This window comes from Acanthisitta chloris, unplaced genomic scaffold (genome assembly GCF_000695815.1).
Source record: "Acanthisitta chloris isolate BGI_N310 unplaced genomic scaffold, ASM69581v1 scaffold40122, whole genome shotgun sequence".
Classification (NCBI taxonomy): domain Eukaryota; kingdom Metazoa; phylum Chordata; class Aves; order Passeriformes; family Acanthisittidae; genus Acanthisitta; species Acanthisitta chloris.
The window spans coordinates 22952-43101 of NW_008660698.1; the positions used below are offsets into that span (position 1 = coordinate 22952).

The 20150-nt window shown below is 38.5% G+C and overlaps 1 protein-coding gene across 1 annotated transcript; it reads right to left on the reverse strand.

Moving 5' to 3' along the window:
- Positions 1-34: 34 nt before the first annotated feature.
- Positions 35-18275, reverse strand: TXNDC5 (thioredoxin domain containing 5 (endoplasmic reticulum)). The gene is made up of 9 exons (XM_009069897.1): positions 18022-18275; positions 15008-15113; positions 13265-13361; positions 10845-10960; positions 8676-8762; positions 6766-6906; positions 3834-3919; positions 960-1089; positions 35-367 (listed from the first exon to the last, which is right to left on the reverse strand). The coding sequence occupies exons 1-9, from the start codon at positions 18108-18110 to the stop codon at positions 245-247; spliced, it is 975 nt and encodes a 324-aa protein (XP_009068145.1). The 5' UTR covers positions 18111-18275; the 3' UTR covers positions 35-244.
- Between the last annotated feature and the right edge of the window lie 1875 nt (positions 18276-20150).

A 20150-nucleotide genomic window follows, 5' to 3' on the forward strand; every position in this document is an offset into this window, starting at 1 on the left:
TGAAAATATTTTCAATTTGCACTGTAACTACTTATTAGTTTTCCCTCACACATAAGGTAGCATGTCTTTAACACACACACAAGGGGAAGATACCAAAGTTTAGTACATTCAATTTCCTAGAAACAAAGAAACAAAAAAAGGCCCCACTGCCCACCCCCCCAATACACTATTTGAATATTAGCAAAGATAGAAATCCCTCAGGTACTGTACAAAGACAGCCAGGGACAGAGCATCCAGACTTTTATTACAATTCATCCCTTGCCTGACGCAAGACAAAGCTATGCAGTGATTCAAGGTCTCTCGTTCCGTTGTGTTCACTGACTTTCTTTCCACCTCGGAAAAGCAGAAGTGTAGGATAACCACGTACCTTCAAAAGACACACACACACAAAAAAGAAACTTGTTACTAATGTTCAGACTTGTATCCATCACTCATATTTACCTGACACTGAAAAGCCACTGAACGCCTCTAAAACAATAAGCCATTTTAATTTAAACAAAAACCCAAACCCACAGCAGAACTTGCAATGTCAACCTGTAATTCCTGAACATTTTTATGAGAATGGAATAATACATGTTCCTCTAGGCTCTTGGAATGGCAGCTCCAGCTCTGTCTTCCATTGTCTGCCTACCAGGACCCAAAGACTTTTTTTTCCTAGGAACCAAACTTTCCATCGGATACCACAAGACTGCCTTGGTGCTTTCAGAGAGAGAGGCTTCATAAATTAGGGACTTCCTCAGTTTTGTCCAATAATGAGAATGACCAAGTCTGAACAAACAGTTCACGAAAGAAACAGTGCCACCAGGTGCTGTTCTGAACTGCCTCTTTTTGGCTAACAGAGAACACAGCTGCACTGTCAGCAGGCACCTGGCACGCAGCAGCCAGCCCGGCTGCATGCTGGAGCCTCCAACATTTAGCACACAGTACTATCCCCTTCATTTCAGAGCTTTCACACTTACAGAAAATCTGTTGCAGACGTTACGTTCCACAGTGCAGTCTACTTCTGCTATTTTGACATCAGTCAAACCTGGAAATTGCTCTTTGGCAAGGTTCTCCCAAGTTGGAGCCAAGTTCTTACAGTGACCACACCTAGAAACAAAAGAGGGAGATTTGTTTAGCAGATAGACTTTCTAGTTTATCTCTACTGTCTTGCTGCAATTGCTTTAAGTTTAACTAGCTGCCCTTCCTATCCCCTAACGACTTGGCCCTCTGACTACCTTGTGCTATTATGTCAGTAAAATGAGCTAAGAAAACGAGTGATTTTATTTAAGTTAAGCACTGAAGTACTGGCCTTTGTTAGTCTTGCCTAGAACGGTATTCTAGATGTTGGTGCATTAACATTTTACTCCACAGAGGAATATGAAGCCAAATAAAGAGAAGCACAGAGAATATTTATCTGGGGGAGGGGGGAAAGATCTCTTTGAAACAAGCATGCTTTTAGGAAGGCACAGAATGTCTCTAGTACAACTTGTTTTCAGGTAGCATATGCCAGTTATGCGAAAGCTACATAGCCTGAGTATAATTATTTAAATGACATTTTAATTTCCCTATTAAATTTCTTTCAGTTCCTAATGGCCTCCTTGACCAACGTATAGTAAAGTATTCATTTTGTTTATATTTTGAACTTGGCTTAGCCAAGTTCTTAATGTGAACTTCTTACTGCCTTCAAGAAGAATTCCCAAAGCACTTTAGACTTTAAAGCTGCATTGCTCATTCTGTTCTAACCCAGCTGCACCTTAATTGGGTTATTAAAACAGCCCCATAATTGCCTCGAGGTTGGATCAGGGCATTTACAAAAATAATGAAAGATGTCTCAGCAAAAGTTTTCTTAATGCAAGCCAGTGTATATTTAAACCACCTTGGTTAATACACAGTGACAGTAAAAAGCATTTCTGACCATACACAAAAACTACTAGAACAGAATGATTTTATGCTTACTATGCAAGTTAACATTAATATTTATCCAAAACTAACTGAGAGACAGAACTAGCAAGCAACATAGTAGTGTTTGCTGAGCCCTGCATAAGTTATCTGCTTGGAAGAGAATAAGGTCATTTATATGCAGAGCACTACAACTGTATACATAAGCTTGACTTTCAGAGCTAAAACTAAGATACCAGCTACATAAATATAGGAAGTATTTTCCTAAATGGTGGCTTTCTCAGCATTGCAGCCAGGGAGCACACACTGGGTTAAGAACTTGACTCTACGTCCTGAACCACTGTTTCTCAGCCTGCCATCCAACACTGCTCCTATCTGTGAGATCCAGCAGCACCACATGAGAATCTCACGAGACGAGGAGATGGTATTATTAATAAAAGCTAATTGAAAAGGGAGTACTTCTTTATCTCACACTTTTCCAGAAAAAGTTGCTCAGATAATGAACTCCTAGATAGGCCAACCAGCCGTGGGTTCAGAAATCAGACTGGGAGCTGCTTTGTGCACAGGTGTGAACTCAATTTACCAGCCAGCTCTGCTGGTGGCGCAGTAGCAGCACAGACAGATTAAATCTCAGTCCCCAGCAGAGCACAGAGGGGATAAAGGGAGTGAGGAAAGAGCAGCAAATGTGACGGAATGTGTGTGGTATGGGTAGGGAATTTCTTAACCCGGTGGTGGCAGATCCACAAGCAGACCTTTCAGGTAGAAGAGCAGAGAAGTGGCTCTCAAGCAGCAAACTACACTATGGTGAAAAGGGAACACTGGAAAAGCCTGTATAATTGAGATTACATAAAATGAAATGTTCCCTGGTACTTCTTGCTCATGGTAAGAAACACATTCATGCCTACTGTCAAGAGTTAAGCTGCAATAGTTTGATATGCCCGGGCACATTTAAATGTGGTTGTATTTGCTTGTGTTGCTTTATAATGGGGCCTGTTACCACCCCAAACAAAAGATCTTTTTACATTTTATATACTGCACTAATGGGACAGCTAGTGATGAAATCAGAGATGTGTCATCTTTCACACAGTGAAATACATCTTAATTTTAATCTCTCCCCCTACACTAGGCTTCCTTCTATTGGCTAAGAGATCAGGCAATGGATGAGCAAGATGGAATGCAAGTTCCATTAAATTCAATGGAGGCACAAATAAGAGGAATTCTATAAACAGAGAGAGAACTGTGAAACTTTCTTTTTCTCCCAGAAAGGGTATAGTAAGAAAAAGAGTTTGTAATACTGAGACCTTACTCCAGCTGGAATCCCAGGCTCTGCTGGATATACCAGTAATGGCAGATGCCAGATAGGACATCCAGTGCCTTCCAGAGTGTCTACACCTACACCATCTGCACTGGACACCCAAGATAGCTTGGGTGACTGTAAGAACATATTATATGAACATACACTCTTAAGATCATCTTAAAATTGTCACTTGTGCAAATTAGTTTTTTGATAGTTACTGGAAGAGGAACAGCCAATTATCTGTAGGTCTACAGTCTGTATCAATTCTCAGGTGCTCAAATAAGGCTTCCATGAGGTTGTGGCAGGAGAGACTCCAAAGGCCTTTCTCAACTCTGGTGATATTCTCCCCTCAGCTTACCCTACTCAAGGGATAGGAGCATGCTAAACCTGCAAAGGAAGCTTCACTCTCCTTGTTCCCCAGCATCACCTGCAGGCTTCTCTGTCAGTGTTTCCACAGAGAGGCATCCCCAAGATAGCTGAACCAGATGGAGATTCCTTGCTCAAACTTTTGCCAACACACACATTCTTCAGTTAATTCACGGTTTAGATCCAGACTAGAAATAGAGTACATACAACTCAAAGACCTACAGCAACTAAAGCACTCACACCTTAGACCAGCAATAATCCTGAACAACAACAGGTGCAAACTTCTTACCATGGAGCGTAGAATTTAATAAACGTAATCCCCCTAGCAATGGTTGCATCAAAGTCTTTTTCAGAGAGAGAGAGCACTGCAGCCTGCTCAAAAAAAAAGAAAAAAAAAAAGAAAAAGGGGGGGGGGAAATGTGAAAACTTTTTGTATATACAACATCAGCCAATTGAAATTTTATCTACCTAAAAGGAAAACTGAAACTGGAAAAGATAATATCATTGGATATATAAACAAGAATAGCAGCAAACTTCACTTTTACCTCTCAGCTACTTTCCTCCTCTAGAGAGATGTAGAGAAGAGTATTTAGCCCTGAATCTCATCTATAACTGGAGAAACAGAAGTTCCCTATTTTCAGAGGATTCTCCTGAATCCAAGTTTTCAGTTGTAAAAAACCCACCTTAATTTTAATACACTCTGTTTCAAGGAACTGCCCTTAGAGGAGTTGGCTTCAAGCACACAATGGCCATCCGAGATTCTAATGAGGTATTCAAGGCACACTAGTGGTGTCTCAACAGCTGTTCCCCATCCACTATATCCCTGCATTGCATACACAGAAAAAAACCCAGAAACACAGATTTGCCTGTCAAGAAGACATCATAGCACCACACCTGCATGAATGCCAGGAAAAAGTTTTACTCTTTATAACATTGAGAGCAGGGGAATATTGGGAGGATAGCACATTGCTTTATAGTCTCATGTAAGAGTTGAACTGAAACTTCATTTTTTGTGTGAGACCCTTGAGGGTGGAAGGGATTAAAAAAAATAAATCTCATGCCTATAAAAGCTTCAAATTCAAATGAAAGCAAAATAAAACCAAGATCACAACTGACAGTATTATTAATTCTACTTTAAACCTGGTAAGTTTTATGAAGCCAAAAGAAATTTGAAATTACAAATTATGCAGTACCTTTAAATATTTCTGTAAATTACTGTTAGTTCATGAAATTATTTCATTAAGCTGAAGTGTTATTACCTCTAAAGAATTATTTACAAATTAGAAATTATATTTTCTCATTATTAAATAATTACAAGTAATTACATGAAGCAAAAAGTGAGCAGCTAGCCTGAATTTTCTAAATGGATATTTGAAAATTATGTTCCAAACGTAACTTACAATTTCAGATATGAAATTTTAAAACCCGTAAGTAACATCTTCCCCATGATTCTCACAGTAAAACAAGTTTTAAACATCTGTAGATCACTATCAGAATAGCAATGTGAACTATATCACCAAAAAATTAGTATCAGCCCAATTTTAGCTTGGTTTATTAAAAAAAAAAAAAAAAAAAAAAAAAGAAAAAGACATCTTATGCAATCACATAACCTGAGCATCTGCTGGTCACACTACCTTAATGCACCTGGATCATTTTCAAGTGATTTTAGCAATGTTTGGCAGGAGGGAAGTCTCACAGACATAAAAGTAGAGCTTCTGTAAAAGGGCTTGCAAACACTTGGCCTGTGTAAGACATGGGGGAATCTATGTAGGAGCTCGAGACTGAGACACAAATTTGGAGTCATTGCTTTTGCTGCCTGTGGTACCAGCTGTGGTGAGCTGATGGAAAATGCAGTCAACGTGTGCTGGCTACATGAGCTGGACCCTTCTATCAAAATTCATGGAAACAACGCCAGAATCCAGGGGTCTGAAGATGAGCAACCAAGCAGTTGTGGCATCCAAAGCTGTGATGTAAAGTTTTAAAGACAAGCTGAATCCTGCACTGTGTCTACTATTTCTTGGTGAAAAAAAATCCCCCTATAATCACTTCCTGTTTGTGTGTGTGCTGTTAAAAGCAAGGCATAAGTGGGAATTCACATCACATGTGCTTTGTGTTATTTCTATAAAAATAGAAAGACAAATAATTACTTTCTGCATTGTACTAACATCAGCTTGTTAGGATTTTCCAAACATGAGGTCAATTTTAAAAAAAATAAAAATTGAAGGGTATGAAAATTGCAAACCTATTTGGTCTATAATGTTTGGTAAGCCACTTTAAGAAAGATGGGTAATGCTGCTGGAAAAGTGCACTGGGAAAGGTAATATTCTCCTGTGTGAAGCTGCATATAAACTGTATTTATATTAATAATGTTGATGCTTAATTACCTAAATTCATTCTCTATCACAAGGGAGTGTAAATCCCCATCCCTTATTTTCTCAGCAGAAAGTATGTTTTCCACATTTCATGAAAAATTATGCTTGAAAACCATCTCTAAATAATCAGCCTCACCAATTTTTTATATATCTCCAAGAAAAATGGCAGATGAAATTAGGGGATTAGAAAAGATAAAAAATTAGGGGATTAGAAAAGATAAAAACTAAATGACATGAAGTACAACTGCAGAAAGGTTATTCCTGCCAATTCCTTGGCAGGAGCCTGTACCTCTTACAACCAGGACTAGAATAAGTCTCCAAACCCAAAGAGTTTTCTTGTCACAGGACACATTACAATGTCTAGACTGGTCTTCATAATCTTTGCTTGTTCACTATTTCTGCAGACAGTCTCTAAGTATAAGACCCTGTCTTTTTTTTTAAGGGCTTAGCAGCATGAACCGTCCTTCTGGGTTCAAGTGAGAATCTCGCAAGAAATGTTCATCTCTACTGTAATGAAATATGCTGTCATACAGATTCAGCTGCCAGCAGTTCCATGGACCAAAAAGCCCACATTTATGCCACCCTATCGAAAGAATTTATTGCAACCATAAAAAGGAGCCAGATTTTTTTCCCCCCCTTCTCCAATTCATCAGGTTAGTAAAAGTATCACTAGGATTTATGATCTGATCCCACTCGTTAATTACTAAAAAAATAACCAGGAAAGTATTTGGTACAGTTTACTTCAGAAACTGTCCAGCTATCAGAGAGAGAAAAACACATGGAACACTCAGGCAGGATGCCAAAACAGTCTGAACACTTAACGTCGCTGCAGAGTGCAGGAGCACTTACCTCAGCATGGATGGGTTCTGCAGGTGGCTGTGGGGCTTCAGCAGGTTTATCTACTGGTGGCTCTTTCCCAGAGCTCTGTAGTTGGGAATCCACATATTCCTTTAAGGAATCGAAGTCCCTCTTCCCTTTGTACTGGTCACCCTGCAATTACAAAAAATTTGTGCAACTGTGTATATCCAGTTAATCTAGCAAATAAATAATTCCCAGAAAACCATAAGATTTCCAAGTGTAAGCATATTAGTAATAAATACAATTATCTAGTTCTTAAACCTCTCCATGACATTCCACTCAATCCATGCCTTTGGGTTTTGTCATAGATTCTTCTGTACTAAAAGGGAACAATCTAAAATTTCCATGAAATGAAAGGTATATTAGAAACGTAGAAGCAAATTTTGAAACTTTTCCACTTTGACTTTCTTCTCTCACTCTAGTCAGCCTTTTCAAGGTTTTACTTTTTTGAAACTAAAACTACTGCAAGGAACAACAAAATACCCATTGCTGTTTGGTGATCATCAGAGCTCTGCCCAGTGCTTTGACAGGGCTGAAAACCTTAACTTGCATGTCATTGGACTACATGCTCTGGCCTACACACTTGTCACACACCCTCAGAAAACCCAAATGGTAAGGCAATGTGCAACTTTGGGTGCCTAAGTCCACCTGAGAGCACGATACAACAGCTGCCTGCTGCAGGGCAAACATTTCCAACAGCACCACTCAGGAAAGTTAAGTCCTATTTTTTAACCTGCACATAAAGCAGTCAACCAGTCAGATCTTTGGGAGGTCACCACTTGCCTTAGATGCCTCCTCATATTTCAGGTACTTTCACAACTCTGGAGAACAAGAAATCAGAACACTTCTGAGCAGCCACCATGTTTGATTTGAGCCCTCCCTCAGCTTCTAATTCTGCTTCTGACATGTGCCAGGCACTGCTGCTCAAGAGGTAACAAGTCCACGTACTACTTATGTGAATCAGGTTGGGATTAAAAAATGCAAGTGCTGCTTCATTTAAATTCCCTAGACTGTCTTATCTTATAGGGATGCTTATATCCAACTTGACATGCACTGTATTTATGGCCAGTTTCTCTTTAGAGTGACAGAAAATTGCCGTAAGCAATGGCCACTAAGATGGATTGAGCAGCAAAACTTACTTCTCTGACACTGTAGATATTCAGAAAGGAATGCAAGATGAATGAGACAAAAGCCCAAAACCCCCACAAAACTTAGCAGGTAAGAGCTAGAAGTGTAGCCCTGGGTTCTCTTGCAGATCTGTTTTAAACATCCACTTAATACTTTTAATTAATCTTGGGATTGTGAAATATATTCTAAATAACACTTATTTACTTATAAATACTCTTATTTACTGCTGTTCATATACATGGTATTTATAAGTATTTTATTTCCCCGTAACTTCAGAATATTCTAGTTCTTTGAATTGCTGCAAGAAAAAATGTCTACTGAGCTGACAGGAATCTCACCTGCAGTATCATATAAAGTGTTATAAGAAGGAAAATGTGCATCTCTAGACATCCCTCAGCAGATGGGCACCACTTACAGATGAGAACCTTCCAATAAACATTGTGAAAATCACATACTTTATTATTTATGTTCCACAGGAAGTAAAGTATTAAGATAAAGTAAACCCAGAATTCTCTCACACAGTAGGATGACTGGAGATACTGCTTGCAGATTTAGGAATATCATACCAATTGTTTCCAGAACACAGAGCAAAAAAACTTTTATCTATGGACAAAGTCTACTCTTCCAGTACCCAAGTGAACCTCCAACACCTTTTCTCTCACAAGTAGACTTTTGTACATGCCCACTTGATTGTTTTATTTCCAGAATGCAGGCACAGTCCAAGTATTATTCAGGAAAAAATGGTCTGATCTTTTGCTGACTTGCAGACTCACCTTTTCACCATTCCTAAACCAGAGGAGTGTGGGATAACCACGAACTTGGGTTTCAGAGCAGACTTCATAATGCTGGGTACAGTCGACCTACATTTTGGGAAAAAAGACCCAAAACTATTCAGTGCCTAAAACAATCATACAACAAACATCACAGCCTCCCTTGTTCAAAACTCAGCAAAATACCCGAACAAGCAATACATGACCTGGCAAAACTCAGTACCAAGTACTGTCTTGAGAATGATTATGTTGCCTTCCAAACAGTGGTTTGGTTGTATAATTGGGAGGATGTGTGTGCATGTGTTTGATTTATTTGACAGTTTTTTTTAAGGAGGAGGGATCAGGGAGGGAGGTACAGCTAGAAGGAAGTAGCAGCAGTTACAAAGAACAATGAAGACATAATTAAATATTTCAATTAAAAAGCACTTGGTATTCTCAGCTAATAAAATTATTGCATGGACAATAAGACACAAAATGCTACTGTGAGAGAGCTTTAAAGTGAAGACATATTGGCTCATCCATTTTTTAAAAGACTACTCCTTAAAAACTTCAGAAGACATGTCAACAGCTAGCAAGCTAACTTTGCTCCAAGTGCATAGCAACATTTAATTCTAATATGTCATAAACCAATCTGCAAAGTTAATAGTTTATAATCTTTTTTGAAGCAGAAAAAAAATAACTTAAGCATTGGAGCCTTTGCTCAACATAGCACTTGTATCTTGACTTTGCTCCAGATCACTGAAGATCAATTCTAAAGATCAAACAATGTTAAGACACTATTCACCCTGATTAGATGAAGGTCATGGTTCAACCTTCTTAGAAACAGTTGTGTTTCCTGTTTACTCACAGACTTATAATCTTAGCCAAGACATGTTTCAAATAGTTTCACAAGATTGTCTAGACATCAAGACAAATCTTAGTGGCTGTATGAAATAGCAACTCCCTGTAATACAAACTGCGAACATGACAGACAAATGAGTAGAACAGAAACTTTGGAAAATTTTGTTGATTTTTTTCTCTTGGTACCAGAGAATGGGAGCTTCAAAAAGATACTTAAGCTAAGCAATGATTTCATAAGACAAGAAGCAAGGGTCTCAAAAATTACAGACAGCAGTAAAGGAGTAATAATCTCTGGTATTTTAATCTCGGAATCTAATTTTATATCCACCACATCTCAAAATTATATATATATGTACGTCTCTCTAGCGTTCAACTATGCTGACCTGCTCTGTACATCTACAGTGTACCCAAATTAGCAGATTTTAAAAACTATTACAAATAAAAATAACTTAAAAAAAAAAGAACAAAATAAGTCAAGCTCATCACCCCCAATGCAGTTGAAAGTGCTATGAGGGCAGAGGCAGGGGAGACAGCAGAGGGACAGTCCCTCTGCAGGACTGACAACACTGCTGGTGTGCAGTCTTTCAGATCACTATGAAAACTTAAGGACATGGAAGTTGAGCCCGGTTAGATTTCCACTGCTAGCAAATACAGAGGGATTTGCATCATGAGCCACCTGGACTTAGGTATGGGTCAGCAAATAAAGCCAGTAACTGCAATTGCCAGACCAACTCCATACCTCTGTAGAGAAGTCACTCCACGTACAAGTAAAAAGCTCCCATGGTAAATACACCACAGAACCTGGTTATCAACCCTAAGGGAAATAGTAAAGCAGGACAAGATATCAATTTTTAAGGTGTAAGACCCTCTGAAACCTTTAAAAAGTTTTATGGGGGTAAACAGGAAAAAAACCCCAAAACAACCAAGAAGTAACTCATCATAAGGAGCCCAGTAGGGCTAAAGCTTGCTAAGGAATCCAGTGCTGTAAAGAACAAATTAGAAGTCACTTTCCCACTCAAAATAAATACTGAAGTCTATCAAGTTCTGACAAAGCAAACACATGTATCAGACTTACTTCCAGCTCTCTCTGAAACAGAGAGTTAGCTGTGTTTGTAACAAGTCCTTGCTTAAAATGAGGGAGTCCTGTCAACTGTGGATATGTGAGGAAAAAATAACCATCTCAAAATTAAAATAGAAACTATGACTATAAAAGGACTTAAAAGGTGACAAACAAAGCCATTGTTATTTCTGAATCATAGCACAAAAAGTGTGATACTTGGCCAAAACATTCATTGACACAACACACTTTCAGACTATGACTGCTTTACCCACCTTGCCAATCTTGACAGTTTCTGAATGCTCAAAGGCTTGAGCCAGCTGTTCCCAGGTTGGGGCCAAAGCCTTGCAGTGACCACACCAAGGGGCAAAGAATTTGATAAAGTGATTACCTTTTAAGTCAAAGAAAAAAAAATAAAAAAGATTTAACTCCTTTGGAATGAACTTGGCTGCAATTAAAGACTAGGTAGTAATCTCAGGCTGCAAATTTATCATGGTATTTCCTGAGTTAGAGATAGGAAATGCTGTGAATCAAAGGCCAGGACAAAATACTTCAGCAATTAGGTTTTCAATACTGCATGCAGTTGCACAGCATTGCCAAATTTCCTGAAAATCCAAACAGCTTCACAAACTCATGGCAACAAATGAGATATTAAATGCGATATTTTTAACCTAACCATCTACCTCAGTGTCTAATTCTACCATGCCAATCACCCTGTTACAGAGAAGAAAGAACTACCAAGGAACACGTATTTATAATGGCATAAATGAAAGTATTAGACTCAACTTAGTGCAGTGGTGTGTCCTAAGAAATGCTTGTCCATGAACTACATAAAAAAATTTGTTCAGTTCTCCATTCTCCTTTTTCTGCCCTGCTTTTTTTATTTTCATGACAAATATTCAGAAATCACTGCCTTCAGAAGATTATTGTGGTGTTCTATACAGTCTCTGTGCTACCTCCTACTAATGTTGAGTTTAAAATATAATACTAATTGCAAAGTACCAGAATATGTAATTTCCTTCAATTAAGATTAATTCATTCAAAATGCTGCCCATTTTTGCATGCATCAAGGCAAGGCTCTGCTAAAACAAAATAAAAATGAACCTAATTAAAACAAGGAAAACACACCCAATTGACTTGAAGGAAACACCAGAAACTGGAGAAAAGCTCTTTTTAACAGAATTATTCATAATCCTTTGAAGATTGCTTTGGGGCTGATGTTACTTGAATTCATTTCTAGTTTAAGGGCTTGTCCACGGAGGGAGGTCAGAGGAAAGAAACCACAAAGAAACCAGGAAATGTAAGCTGCAGTAGTAGTGTACTCTAACTTGACTGATCTGCACGTGGAAGACTTTCAAAGTGATTGACATGCTCTGCTTTGGTCAACTGCAAACCGAATTAATAAGAACATCTAGTCAAAATCAGCTATTCTATACCACATAGTCTGATATACTCTGTCCAATAATTTATTTTTGTCCTAGAGCAGGAAAAAGGTAAAAGGAGACCTTGAACAGTTTTAAGTCAAAAGAAGATGTTTCAGAACAAAAGACAACCTTGCAGGTGTAACTGCTAAGCCTCCTGTTAAATTTAAGCACTGAACTTCTTTTAACTGAAGTCAAGAGAGGACAACAGAGTGACAGACGATCATAAACCTGTTCAACCATCAGATATGACCATAAGAATGTCTCCTCTATGAAGGCAAATGGATACGTAATAAAAATATTACAGTAAAAATATGAAAACATTTATACATACACTGACCTTTACAGTCTGAGAAGATAGTTAAATTGATAAATGCTTAACATTTCCCTGATGGCTTAGAGGAAAATCCATTAAGAATTCTGATTTAATTCTGAGAAATGTGAAGTTAGCTGCACAAAATGCTCTTTTACAATTGAAAATATTGCTAATCAGTTAATGGTTACTTTAAGAAGCTCTAGTATCTACCTCACTAGTGATATCAGATGGGCACAGACATTTAATTTAGTCCAGCCTATGTTTTCTGGATAATAGAGATAGTAGGATCACCTGTTGTCATGCCAGCCCAAAGTTTGTATTGCATGATTTTGCTCATTCTCTAAAAAATCCACCATGTGGGGGGTGAAATTTCCCGTATTAGGCATCGCTCCTGGCATTAATTTTAAAGTTTCCAGACAAACTATTTTTCAAAATGGCCAAACAGGTGAAGTGTTTTGCCGAAATTAAATTTGGGAGGAAGGAAGCTAAACAATATCAAATAAAGGGCCAGACTGGAGTGGGATGGGGGATGTAAGGAGGAAGTGGGTGAATTATACTCATCCAGAATAACAGCCTGGGAGGAAGAACAAGGCAGCACCTAGGCAAGGAGGAAACAGGACTTGCAAAAACACAAAGTGAGTGGCGAGGCTGTGACTGAGTGAGGAACTCAGGAGAAGAAACAGTTTAGTGGAGCAAGCCCCACAAGCTTCTTCCCTGTGATTAGGGACCTTAACTTTATTCTAAGCGGAGTGCCATACTTAAACTTTCTCATGGTGGTCAATATGTAATTAAACTTCTGCATTTTTACACAGGTTCTACTTTCATTCTCTTTCACTAAGTATTACTGGAAAATAAAAGTGCCAAGGAGGTACCTTGAAAACTAACATTACTGATGCAGACTTCCCACAACTAATGTCTCTGTAGGGAAGTTTCTCTTCTTATGAAAAAAACCAGTTACCTTCTGCTATGTGCATCTTGAAATTGTCTGTGGAGAGTTCATACATTCCCTGCTTAGGTTCAGGGGCTTTTGGTGGTTCCACATCAGATTCCTGATCCTATTCATGAAAAAAAAAACCCAACTTTTAATTATCTTGTACAGTGAATATACAACATTTCATTCCTATATCACACCATTCTGTGATAGTATTGTAGACTCTGCACTCTGAAATTTTAAATTCCCAAAGCAATGTCCTTATATAGCTTGATTTAGGTATCTAATGTTTCCTAACAAACAAGTACTTTGAAAGCAAATTGTGAAAAAGATTGCCACACAGAAAAGAGCTATCACAGTCAGTGGAATAACAACCTTTCACTGTGCTGTAGTGCAGTCACAGAGCACAGTAATTGCTATGGCATTCATTGCATCACCATATATTAATACACTTAAATTACATAACAGTTCCTCCATAGCATCACACCAGTTTCAGTGGTCTTTGGCCTATTTAAAAATAGCTAGTGCGAAAGCTATTTCCTGCTCTCCTAATGCCAGAAGGAATGCTGTCCACCTAATGGCTCTGTGAAGACAGCAACAATAAAAATAGAGCAAATATTCATGCATATAGAATCATAGAATTTTTAAAGGCTGAAATGGACCTTACAGATCATCTAGTCTCAATGGCCCCTGCCATGGGCAGGGACACCTCCCACCAGACCAGGATGCTCAAGGCCTTTTCCATCCTGGCTTTGAACACTGCCAGGGTTGGGGCAGCCACTACTTCCCTAGGCAACCTGTTCCAATGTCTCACCACCCTCACAGGAAAAAACTTTTTCCCAATATCTAACCTAAATTTTCCCTCTTTCAATTTGTACCCATTCCCCCTTGTCCTGTCACTGCAGCCCCTAACCAAGAGGCTTCCCTTGTAGGTCCTTCAGATACTGGGCGGTTGCTATGAGGTCTCCATGCAACCTTCTCTTCTCCAGGCTGAACAGCCCCAACTTCCTCAGCCTTGCAGTAAACTCATTGGCACTTCAACAAAGCAAGTGAATACTTTCCAGGTACTAGGGCTAGAGCTAGAAAGAGTTTTTAAGAACCTCAAAGTACATTTCTTAAAATAGTTGAGCATTTCATGTCTACTTATTAAAAAATACCATGTTTGTTTAAATATAATCACACTCTAACTGTGGTGCAGCAATCACTAAAGCTTTACCTTGATTACAAACAGCAATCACTAATTTAATTTTAGGCAAGGCTTGGCTACTATGTGTGAATGTTACCCCTAATCTCACAGGTTTTCTTAGTGATGTTATTAGTTTATCTTACTTAACTGATTATTTTAAACCCATTCTTTAGGCCACAACGTTATCAGGTAGTAACTGAGCTAAAGATGGCATCCGTGTTTTAAGAGGCAATTAAGCCCAACACAAATGCGATTTATAACGTATTAGAGCTAAAATGTGTTTCTTGTTCTAGAGACATTATGGCCTACAGGTGTCAACTGAACCGACACCAAGAATTGTATCTTAAAATGTCAAAATGATAAACACTAAAACTGCATTATGTACTGTCATTTTAAATACAGGAAAGAGAGAGCAGGTCATAGGATGACAGTTTTAATTTCTTCTCGACTTACGTGTAAGCTGTCTCACATTGATATTGCAACCTAACTTTTATTCTCAGGAGCAGATTTCCTCCTGGAAAAAGAAACGTAACTTAAAGAAGCAATAGATAAGCAAGTCTGCAGATGATTTCCTTTTCACTTACAGGTGGTTCCTCATTTAGTTTCTCCAACATCCAGTTTTCCAGTGCCTGGAAGTCCCTAGGGCCTTGGTACTTCAGAGGTTCTTGTCCTGGTTTAAGCAGCTTTAGGCTAAAGGATCAAAATGTAGGAAAGAGAAGAGTGAGACTTTTCACACAGGAAACATCCACAGCAAGCTAACATGCTTTGCTAATCCACAGCAGTGCAGCTGAGGCTGCGGTAACAGATCTCTTGGCTATTAACATCAGCATCAGGCATCTCCCTCAGCTTAAAGGGTCACGGCTAGAACTCAGGACACTTTTTCATTCCAGTGTAAGCTTTTAAAGGAGAAAAAACAGCAAAAGCAAAATACCATGTTAAAAACATCCACAGCAAGCTAACATGCTTTGCTAATCCACAGCAGTGCAGCTGAGGCTGCGGTAACAGATCTCTTGGCTATTAACATCAGCATCAGGCATCTCCCTCAGCTTAAAGGGTCACGGCTAGAACTCAGGACACTTTTTCATTCCAGTGTAAGCTTTTAAAGGAGAAAAAACAGCAAAAGCAAAATACCATGTTAAAAATCAACACAGCCTAGTAGTACTTTGACCAATAAACAAGAGCAAATTACAAATTGTAGCATTCAGTTCTGTGTATGCTATTTCAGTTTGTCAAAAAGCATCAATTTTGTTTTGCTCATCTCTCCTTTGCCAAAGGAAGAATATCCAGTGCTCATTTTCCCAGAAATTTCTTTCCCACCTTTCATTCCCTGACTGCTCTTGAAATGTGGGACTTTTCATGTGGTATTAAACTGATTAAAATCACACTGAAACAAATCAATAGGACAAGGAGATAAATGACTGCTTGCAGAGATTCAGACTTCAATATTATAACATTTAATAACTGCTATCAAACCTTTCCCATAAACTACCTAAAGCTCCTACTATTACATATTTAAGTTAAAACTGGAAATATATTTGATAAAAGGGTAATACTGAATTCTGGCCTAGTATTACTTTGTAAAGCAAATCAGACTTGGAATTACTACTGTCACCTAGCCCTCAGTACCCCTTGCCAAGCTGTCATTCTGTACTGCCTCCTTTGTTTCTTGAAGTGTTTTTCTGTCTCTTCTTGTTCCACAGTTGGAAAAAATGAACATATGAAAGTGTCAAAAAACCACATAATGCAAATACATTCAAAAGAGACAAGAGCTCCCACTGACATTTCTATTTAGGGTATTCTTGAATGTTCCTTGTGATGACAGAAAGTCAAAATAATAATGAAACAAAAATGAAACAGAAGAACATCTAAAACACACCTCATGGCAATACTTTTGAAAAGTAACAAAGAAATAAAAGAATCAGCTTAAAAAACTAGTTGTACCTTTATTTTCTTCAAACAAAGGTAAGTTTTCTCTAGTTCAGTAGAGACAGTATTTATTTTGCAGCACCAAATAATCCTGAGACAACTGTACTAATGAGTGCAGGGACCTGCTCAGCCAGTTTGACTCTCAGGGGGATGAAAAGGGGATGCAGCCTTTCCTTTGACAGGTGTTTGGAAAAGCAGTGTAGGGATCAGCACATCCTGGACTTGTGACAATACCTCCGTGCCTGAGGAAGCTGTGAAATTCCCCTGGCTGGAGGTTTTTAAAAACAGACTAGTTAAAAACTGACTCAACAGAAAGAGAGTTGATATGATGAATTCCCCTTCATCTCTATATTTCTATAACTAGCAGTTGACTGCCTTATTATTTATACTTTTCAAGTAGATGAAAGTAAGCAGTAACTATTCCTAGATATTTAGTGACATTAAAGAGAAGGAAGGGGGAAAAAAAGCAGGAGTTATACATCCATTGATTTTTTTCCTTAGGTCAAAGCCTCTGCCACTCTCCCTATTTTACAAGGAACAGCACCACAATATAATCTATTCAAATATGCAAAGACAACCAGTGCTCACTTTAGGAGATATTAAAATAGACCTGCAATATTCATTATTTCTTGGTATTTCTAGTGGAACTAAGCCACAAACTGCCCTTAAGGACAATTCCTATCTCAACAAGGACTAATCTATTTATAACTCTCAACCTCCACTCAGCCGCACTCATCTGTGTCCAAGTGGGTGCAGCCAGGAGTGTATGAGTTCAGGCTGCTACTGGGGTTGGCAAAAACACTACACAAAGTGAGCAAAGGGAAGGAAACTGAAAAGTACAGGCTGTGGAAGGGCTAGAGAGGATTGCATTCTCCACTTATTCCCACTAAGATGAGCAATTAATAAAGCAGTTGAAAGGATCCCATCCATGTTTGCAAGAAGCTTTAAATAAGACACAAGTGAAAAAAATCCCTTTGCTCCTTTTTGGCAGCTAAGAAGGGAACACACATATCTAATCCACAAGCACTGACCTCTCATAGATACTCTAGACCACTTTTTGCCCACTGAACCTGAGGTAGTAAGGCATACATCCTTTTTAACAGGATAAGCATAACAACCTTAAAATATAAATTATTTGTGTCTAGACCAATATAAGCAAACTTACCCAGAAAAAGTCTGTACAACATCACCACTGCTATGCTAAGTGATACTATTTGTCATTTTATGAGCACCAAGTTCACTAAAAATCTAAGAGATCACCTATACATTAATTATGAAAGGTGCAGTGTACTGACAAACTTGTGACAAGTTATTTTTAAAGTGCTGTTACCAGAAACCAGCTCTATCATGCATATCACAGCTGTATAATGTACTGTTGCTTGAAAAAGAGGTACTCCCAGAGAAAAGAAAAGTACAATTCCGGACTTCATTTAAACATAGCCATCTTCCAAGACATAAAACAGTTTCTTGAAAAAAAATAAGAGAGTAAGAGTAGCCTGTATCACATGATATTTGGCAACATGGTAAAAAGGCTTAAAATGAACATCGCAGGTCCAAAAGGCTCCCGAGAAACCCACCAAAAATATAACTGAGAAGCTAGTTTCAAGAAATTGGCAGAGGATCATGGAAAACTCAAAAAGAAAAATGGGAGCAGACATCCTTTTATACTTACGTGGGGTATCCCCGTACGCCAAATTCAGAGCACAGTGGAATATCTACAGTACAATCCACTTTAACAACATAGACCTCTGGTTTTTCCATGTTGTTGTATTTATCTCCCAAATCGTTCCAAGTTGGCTGGAGACGCTGACAATGTCCACACCTGTGACAGAAGGAAGGAACAAGATATTGCTTAGCAGCGACTCAACATTTAGAGGGGAATGAATCTATAGAGAAGTCATACACAGAATGGCAAGAGATTCTGATAAATTTAAGAACAAATTTTTAAATCAGAAGTCTTCCACACTTCCACACTTAAGCACTTAAGCAACCATGAATACTATGAAGAACTGTGGCATGTTGCAAATACGTCTCATGTAAAAACCATCAAGATTTGAGAACTTCTTGACCCTATCTTTTTACATTAAAAATGCCATGAACCCCTGAACTTAGTGGGGTTATTAACAAAAGTCAGTCTTCCAGCTTTCTAGAAAGATCCTGCAAGGCTGTCCAGCTCTTTCCACTATAACATTTCAAAACACTAGATATTTCAACAGTAGGTAGAAAATAGAATGGTTTCTGGCCTCTTTGTAAGGCCACTTGCTAGTCAAGAAACACATCAAGACTAATTTCTGAACTGGGTTTCTCAAAATCCTCCCATTGCGTGCTCTGCCCCAGCAGCACACCATCAATTATTTCTATCTGCATGCACACAGAAACTAGCCTCATACAGTTACTACATCATCTCCTCCACAGAAGCAGAAAATGGCTACTACTCTTCTCACTGTTTTCCCAGTCTTTCAAGTCATTATAGCAATACCCTAATCCTGTAGCTACAACGCAGAATTTTAAGGAACGGATTTTCATTTCTCTTTAATGGCTGCTTCTGCCAATCCTCCAAGTAAAAATAGAGAAAACATTCCCAAACTGACAGTATGAAAGCTGTTATTGCTCGGCATGACCTCGACCGCCTACTTTGAAAGTAACAATTAAATGTCATTAGGACTTTGGAGAAAGTTCCTCCCACTTAAAATAGTTTCAGTGATACAAATGGTTTTGAGTACACTTGTAGAAAAGTTGCATGGATTCACACCTTTCCAGGTATACTGATATCATTAAGAGAAAACAAAAATCCCAAAATAAAAACCTTGATATTTAAGATAAAGAATGTTTTCTGATCTTAATAAAGTCCTGTTACAGTCAGACGCAGTGGGTCACACATACTCCCACATTCTGTGATTCTGTGCGGGGGAATACAAACTCCCATGTGATCTCATCCTGAACTGTCATGCTGAAGGGATACAATGTATTCTTATTAAAATAAAATATTCCTTAAATATTTAATGTTCAACCTAAGTCCCACCATAGTCAACTCTTTCATGAAGCTTGAATTTACAGGAGGATTTTGGAGCCCTTTCCTCTAACAGATGCAATGATTCTAAAGACTGGATGAATACTGATTGTGTTACAGAACAGAACATGGCAAACTAGGTAAGGGAATCTCAAGTAATTAACCTGCTGTTTTTTAAGCACAACAGAGGTGCCTTGTTCGTACTGAACACTGCAATCTCTGCTATACACAAGCCTTTCCCTTCCTTCTTTGGATTGTGTGAGCTGAAATTGAAAATAAAGCAGGAAAAGGGTTCATATCTGAATCAGTAATCAACTAGTTAGTCATTCCCAAATTGAAAAAAAAATCATTACAGAGAAGGAAATACAAGACAAGGCAGTCCCCAAAAACTTCTTCCAGAATTCCTAAGGCATAGCAAGACCATGCAACATCACATGCTTCCCTCAGCCCCATGTACCTACACAGTTTTTCATTGCTACTACTGTACATTGCACCAGTGGGGCTGAAGGGGCTGCCAAGTCCAGAACCGGGGATGGTAGAGACCTGGACGTCAACAATAAGTCCGGCTCTTCCTCCCTACATGGGCTAGAAAGATTCAAGCATTCATAATCTGTTTACAAACATAAGTGAAGATTCAAAAGAAACTAACAAGGCCACAGGAAAGAACAAAAAAAAACCAACCCCAAACTCTGCTTCTTATACACCACTAACATTAGGAGGTATGGGTGAAAAAAGGTTATTTGTAAGACTTTTCAGACAGGCAGCCCATTTTAACTCTGAGCAACCATGTG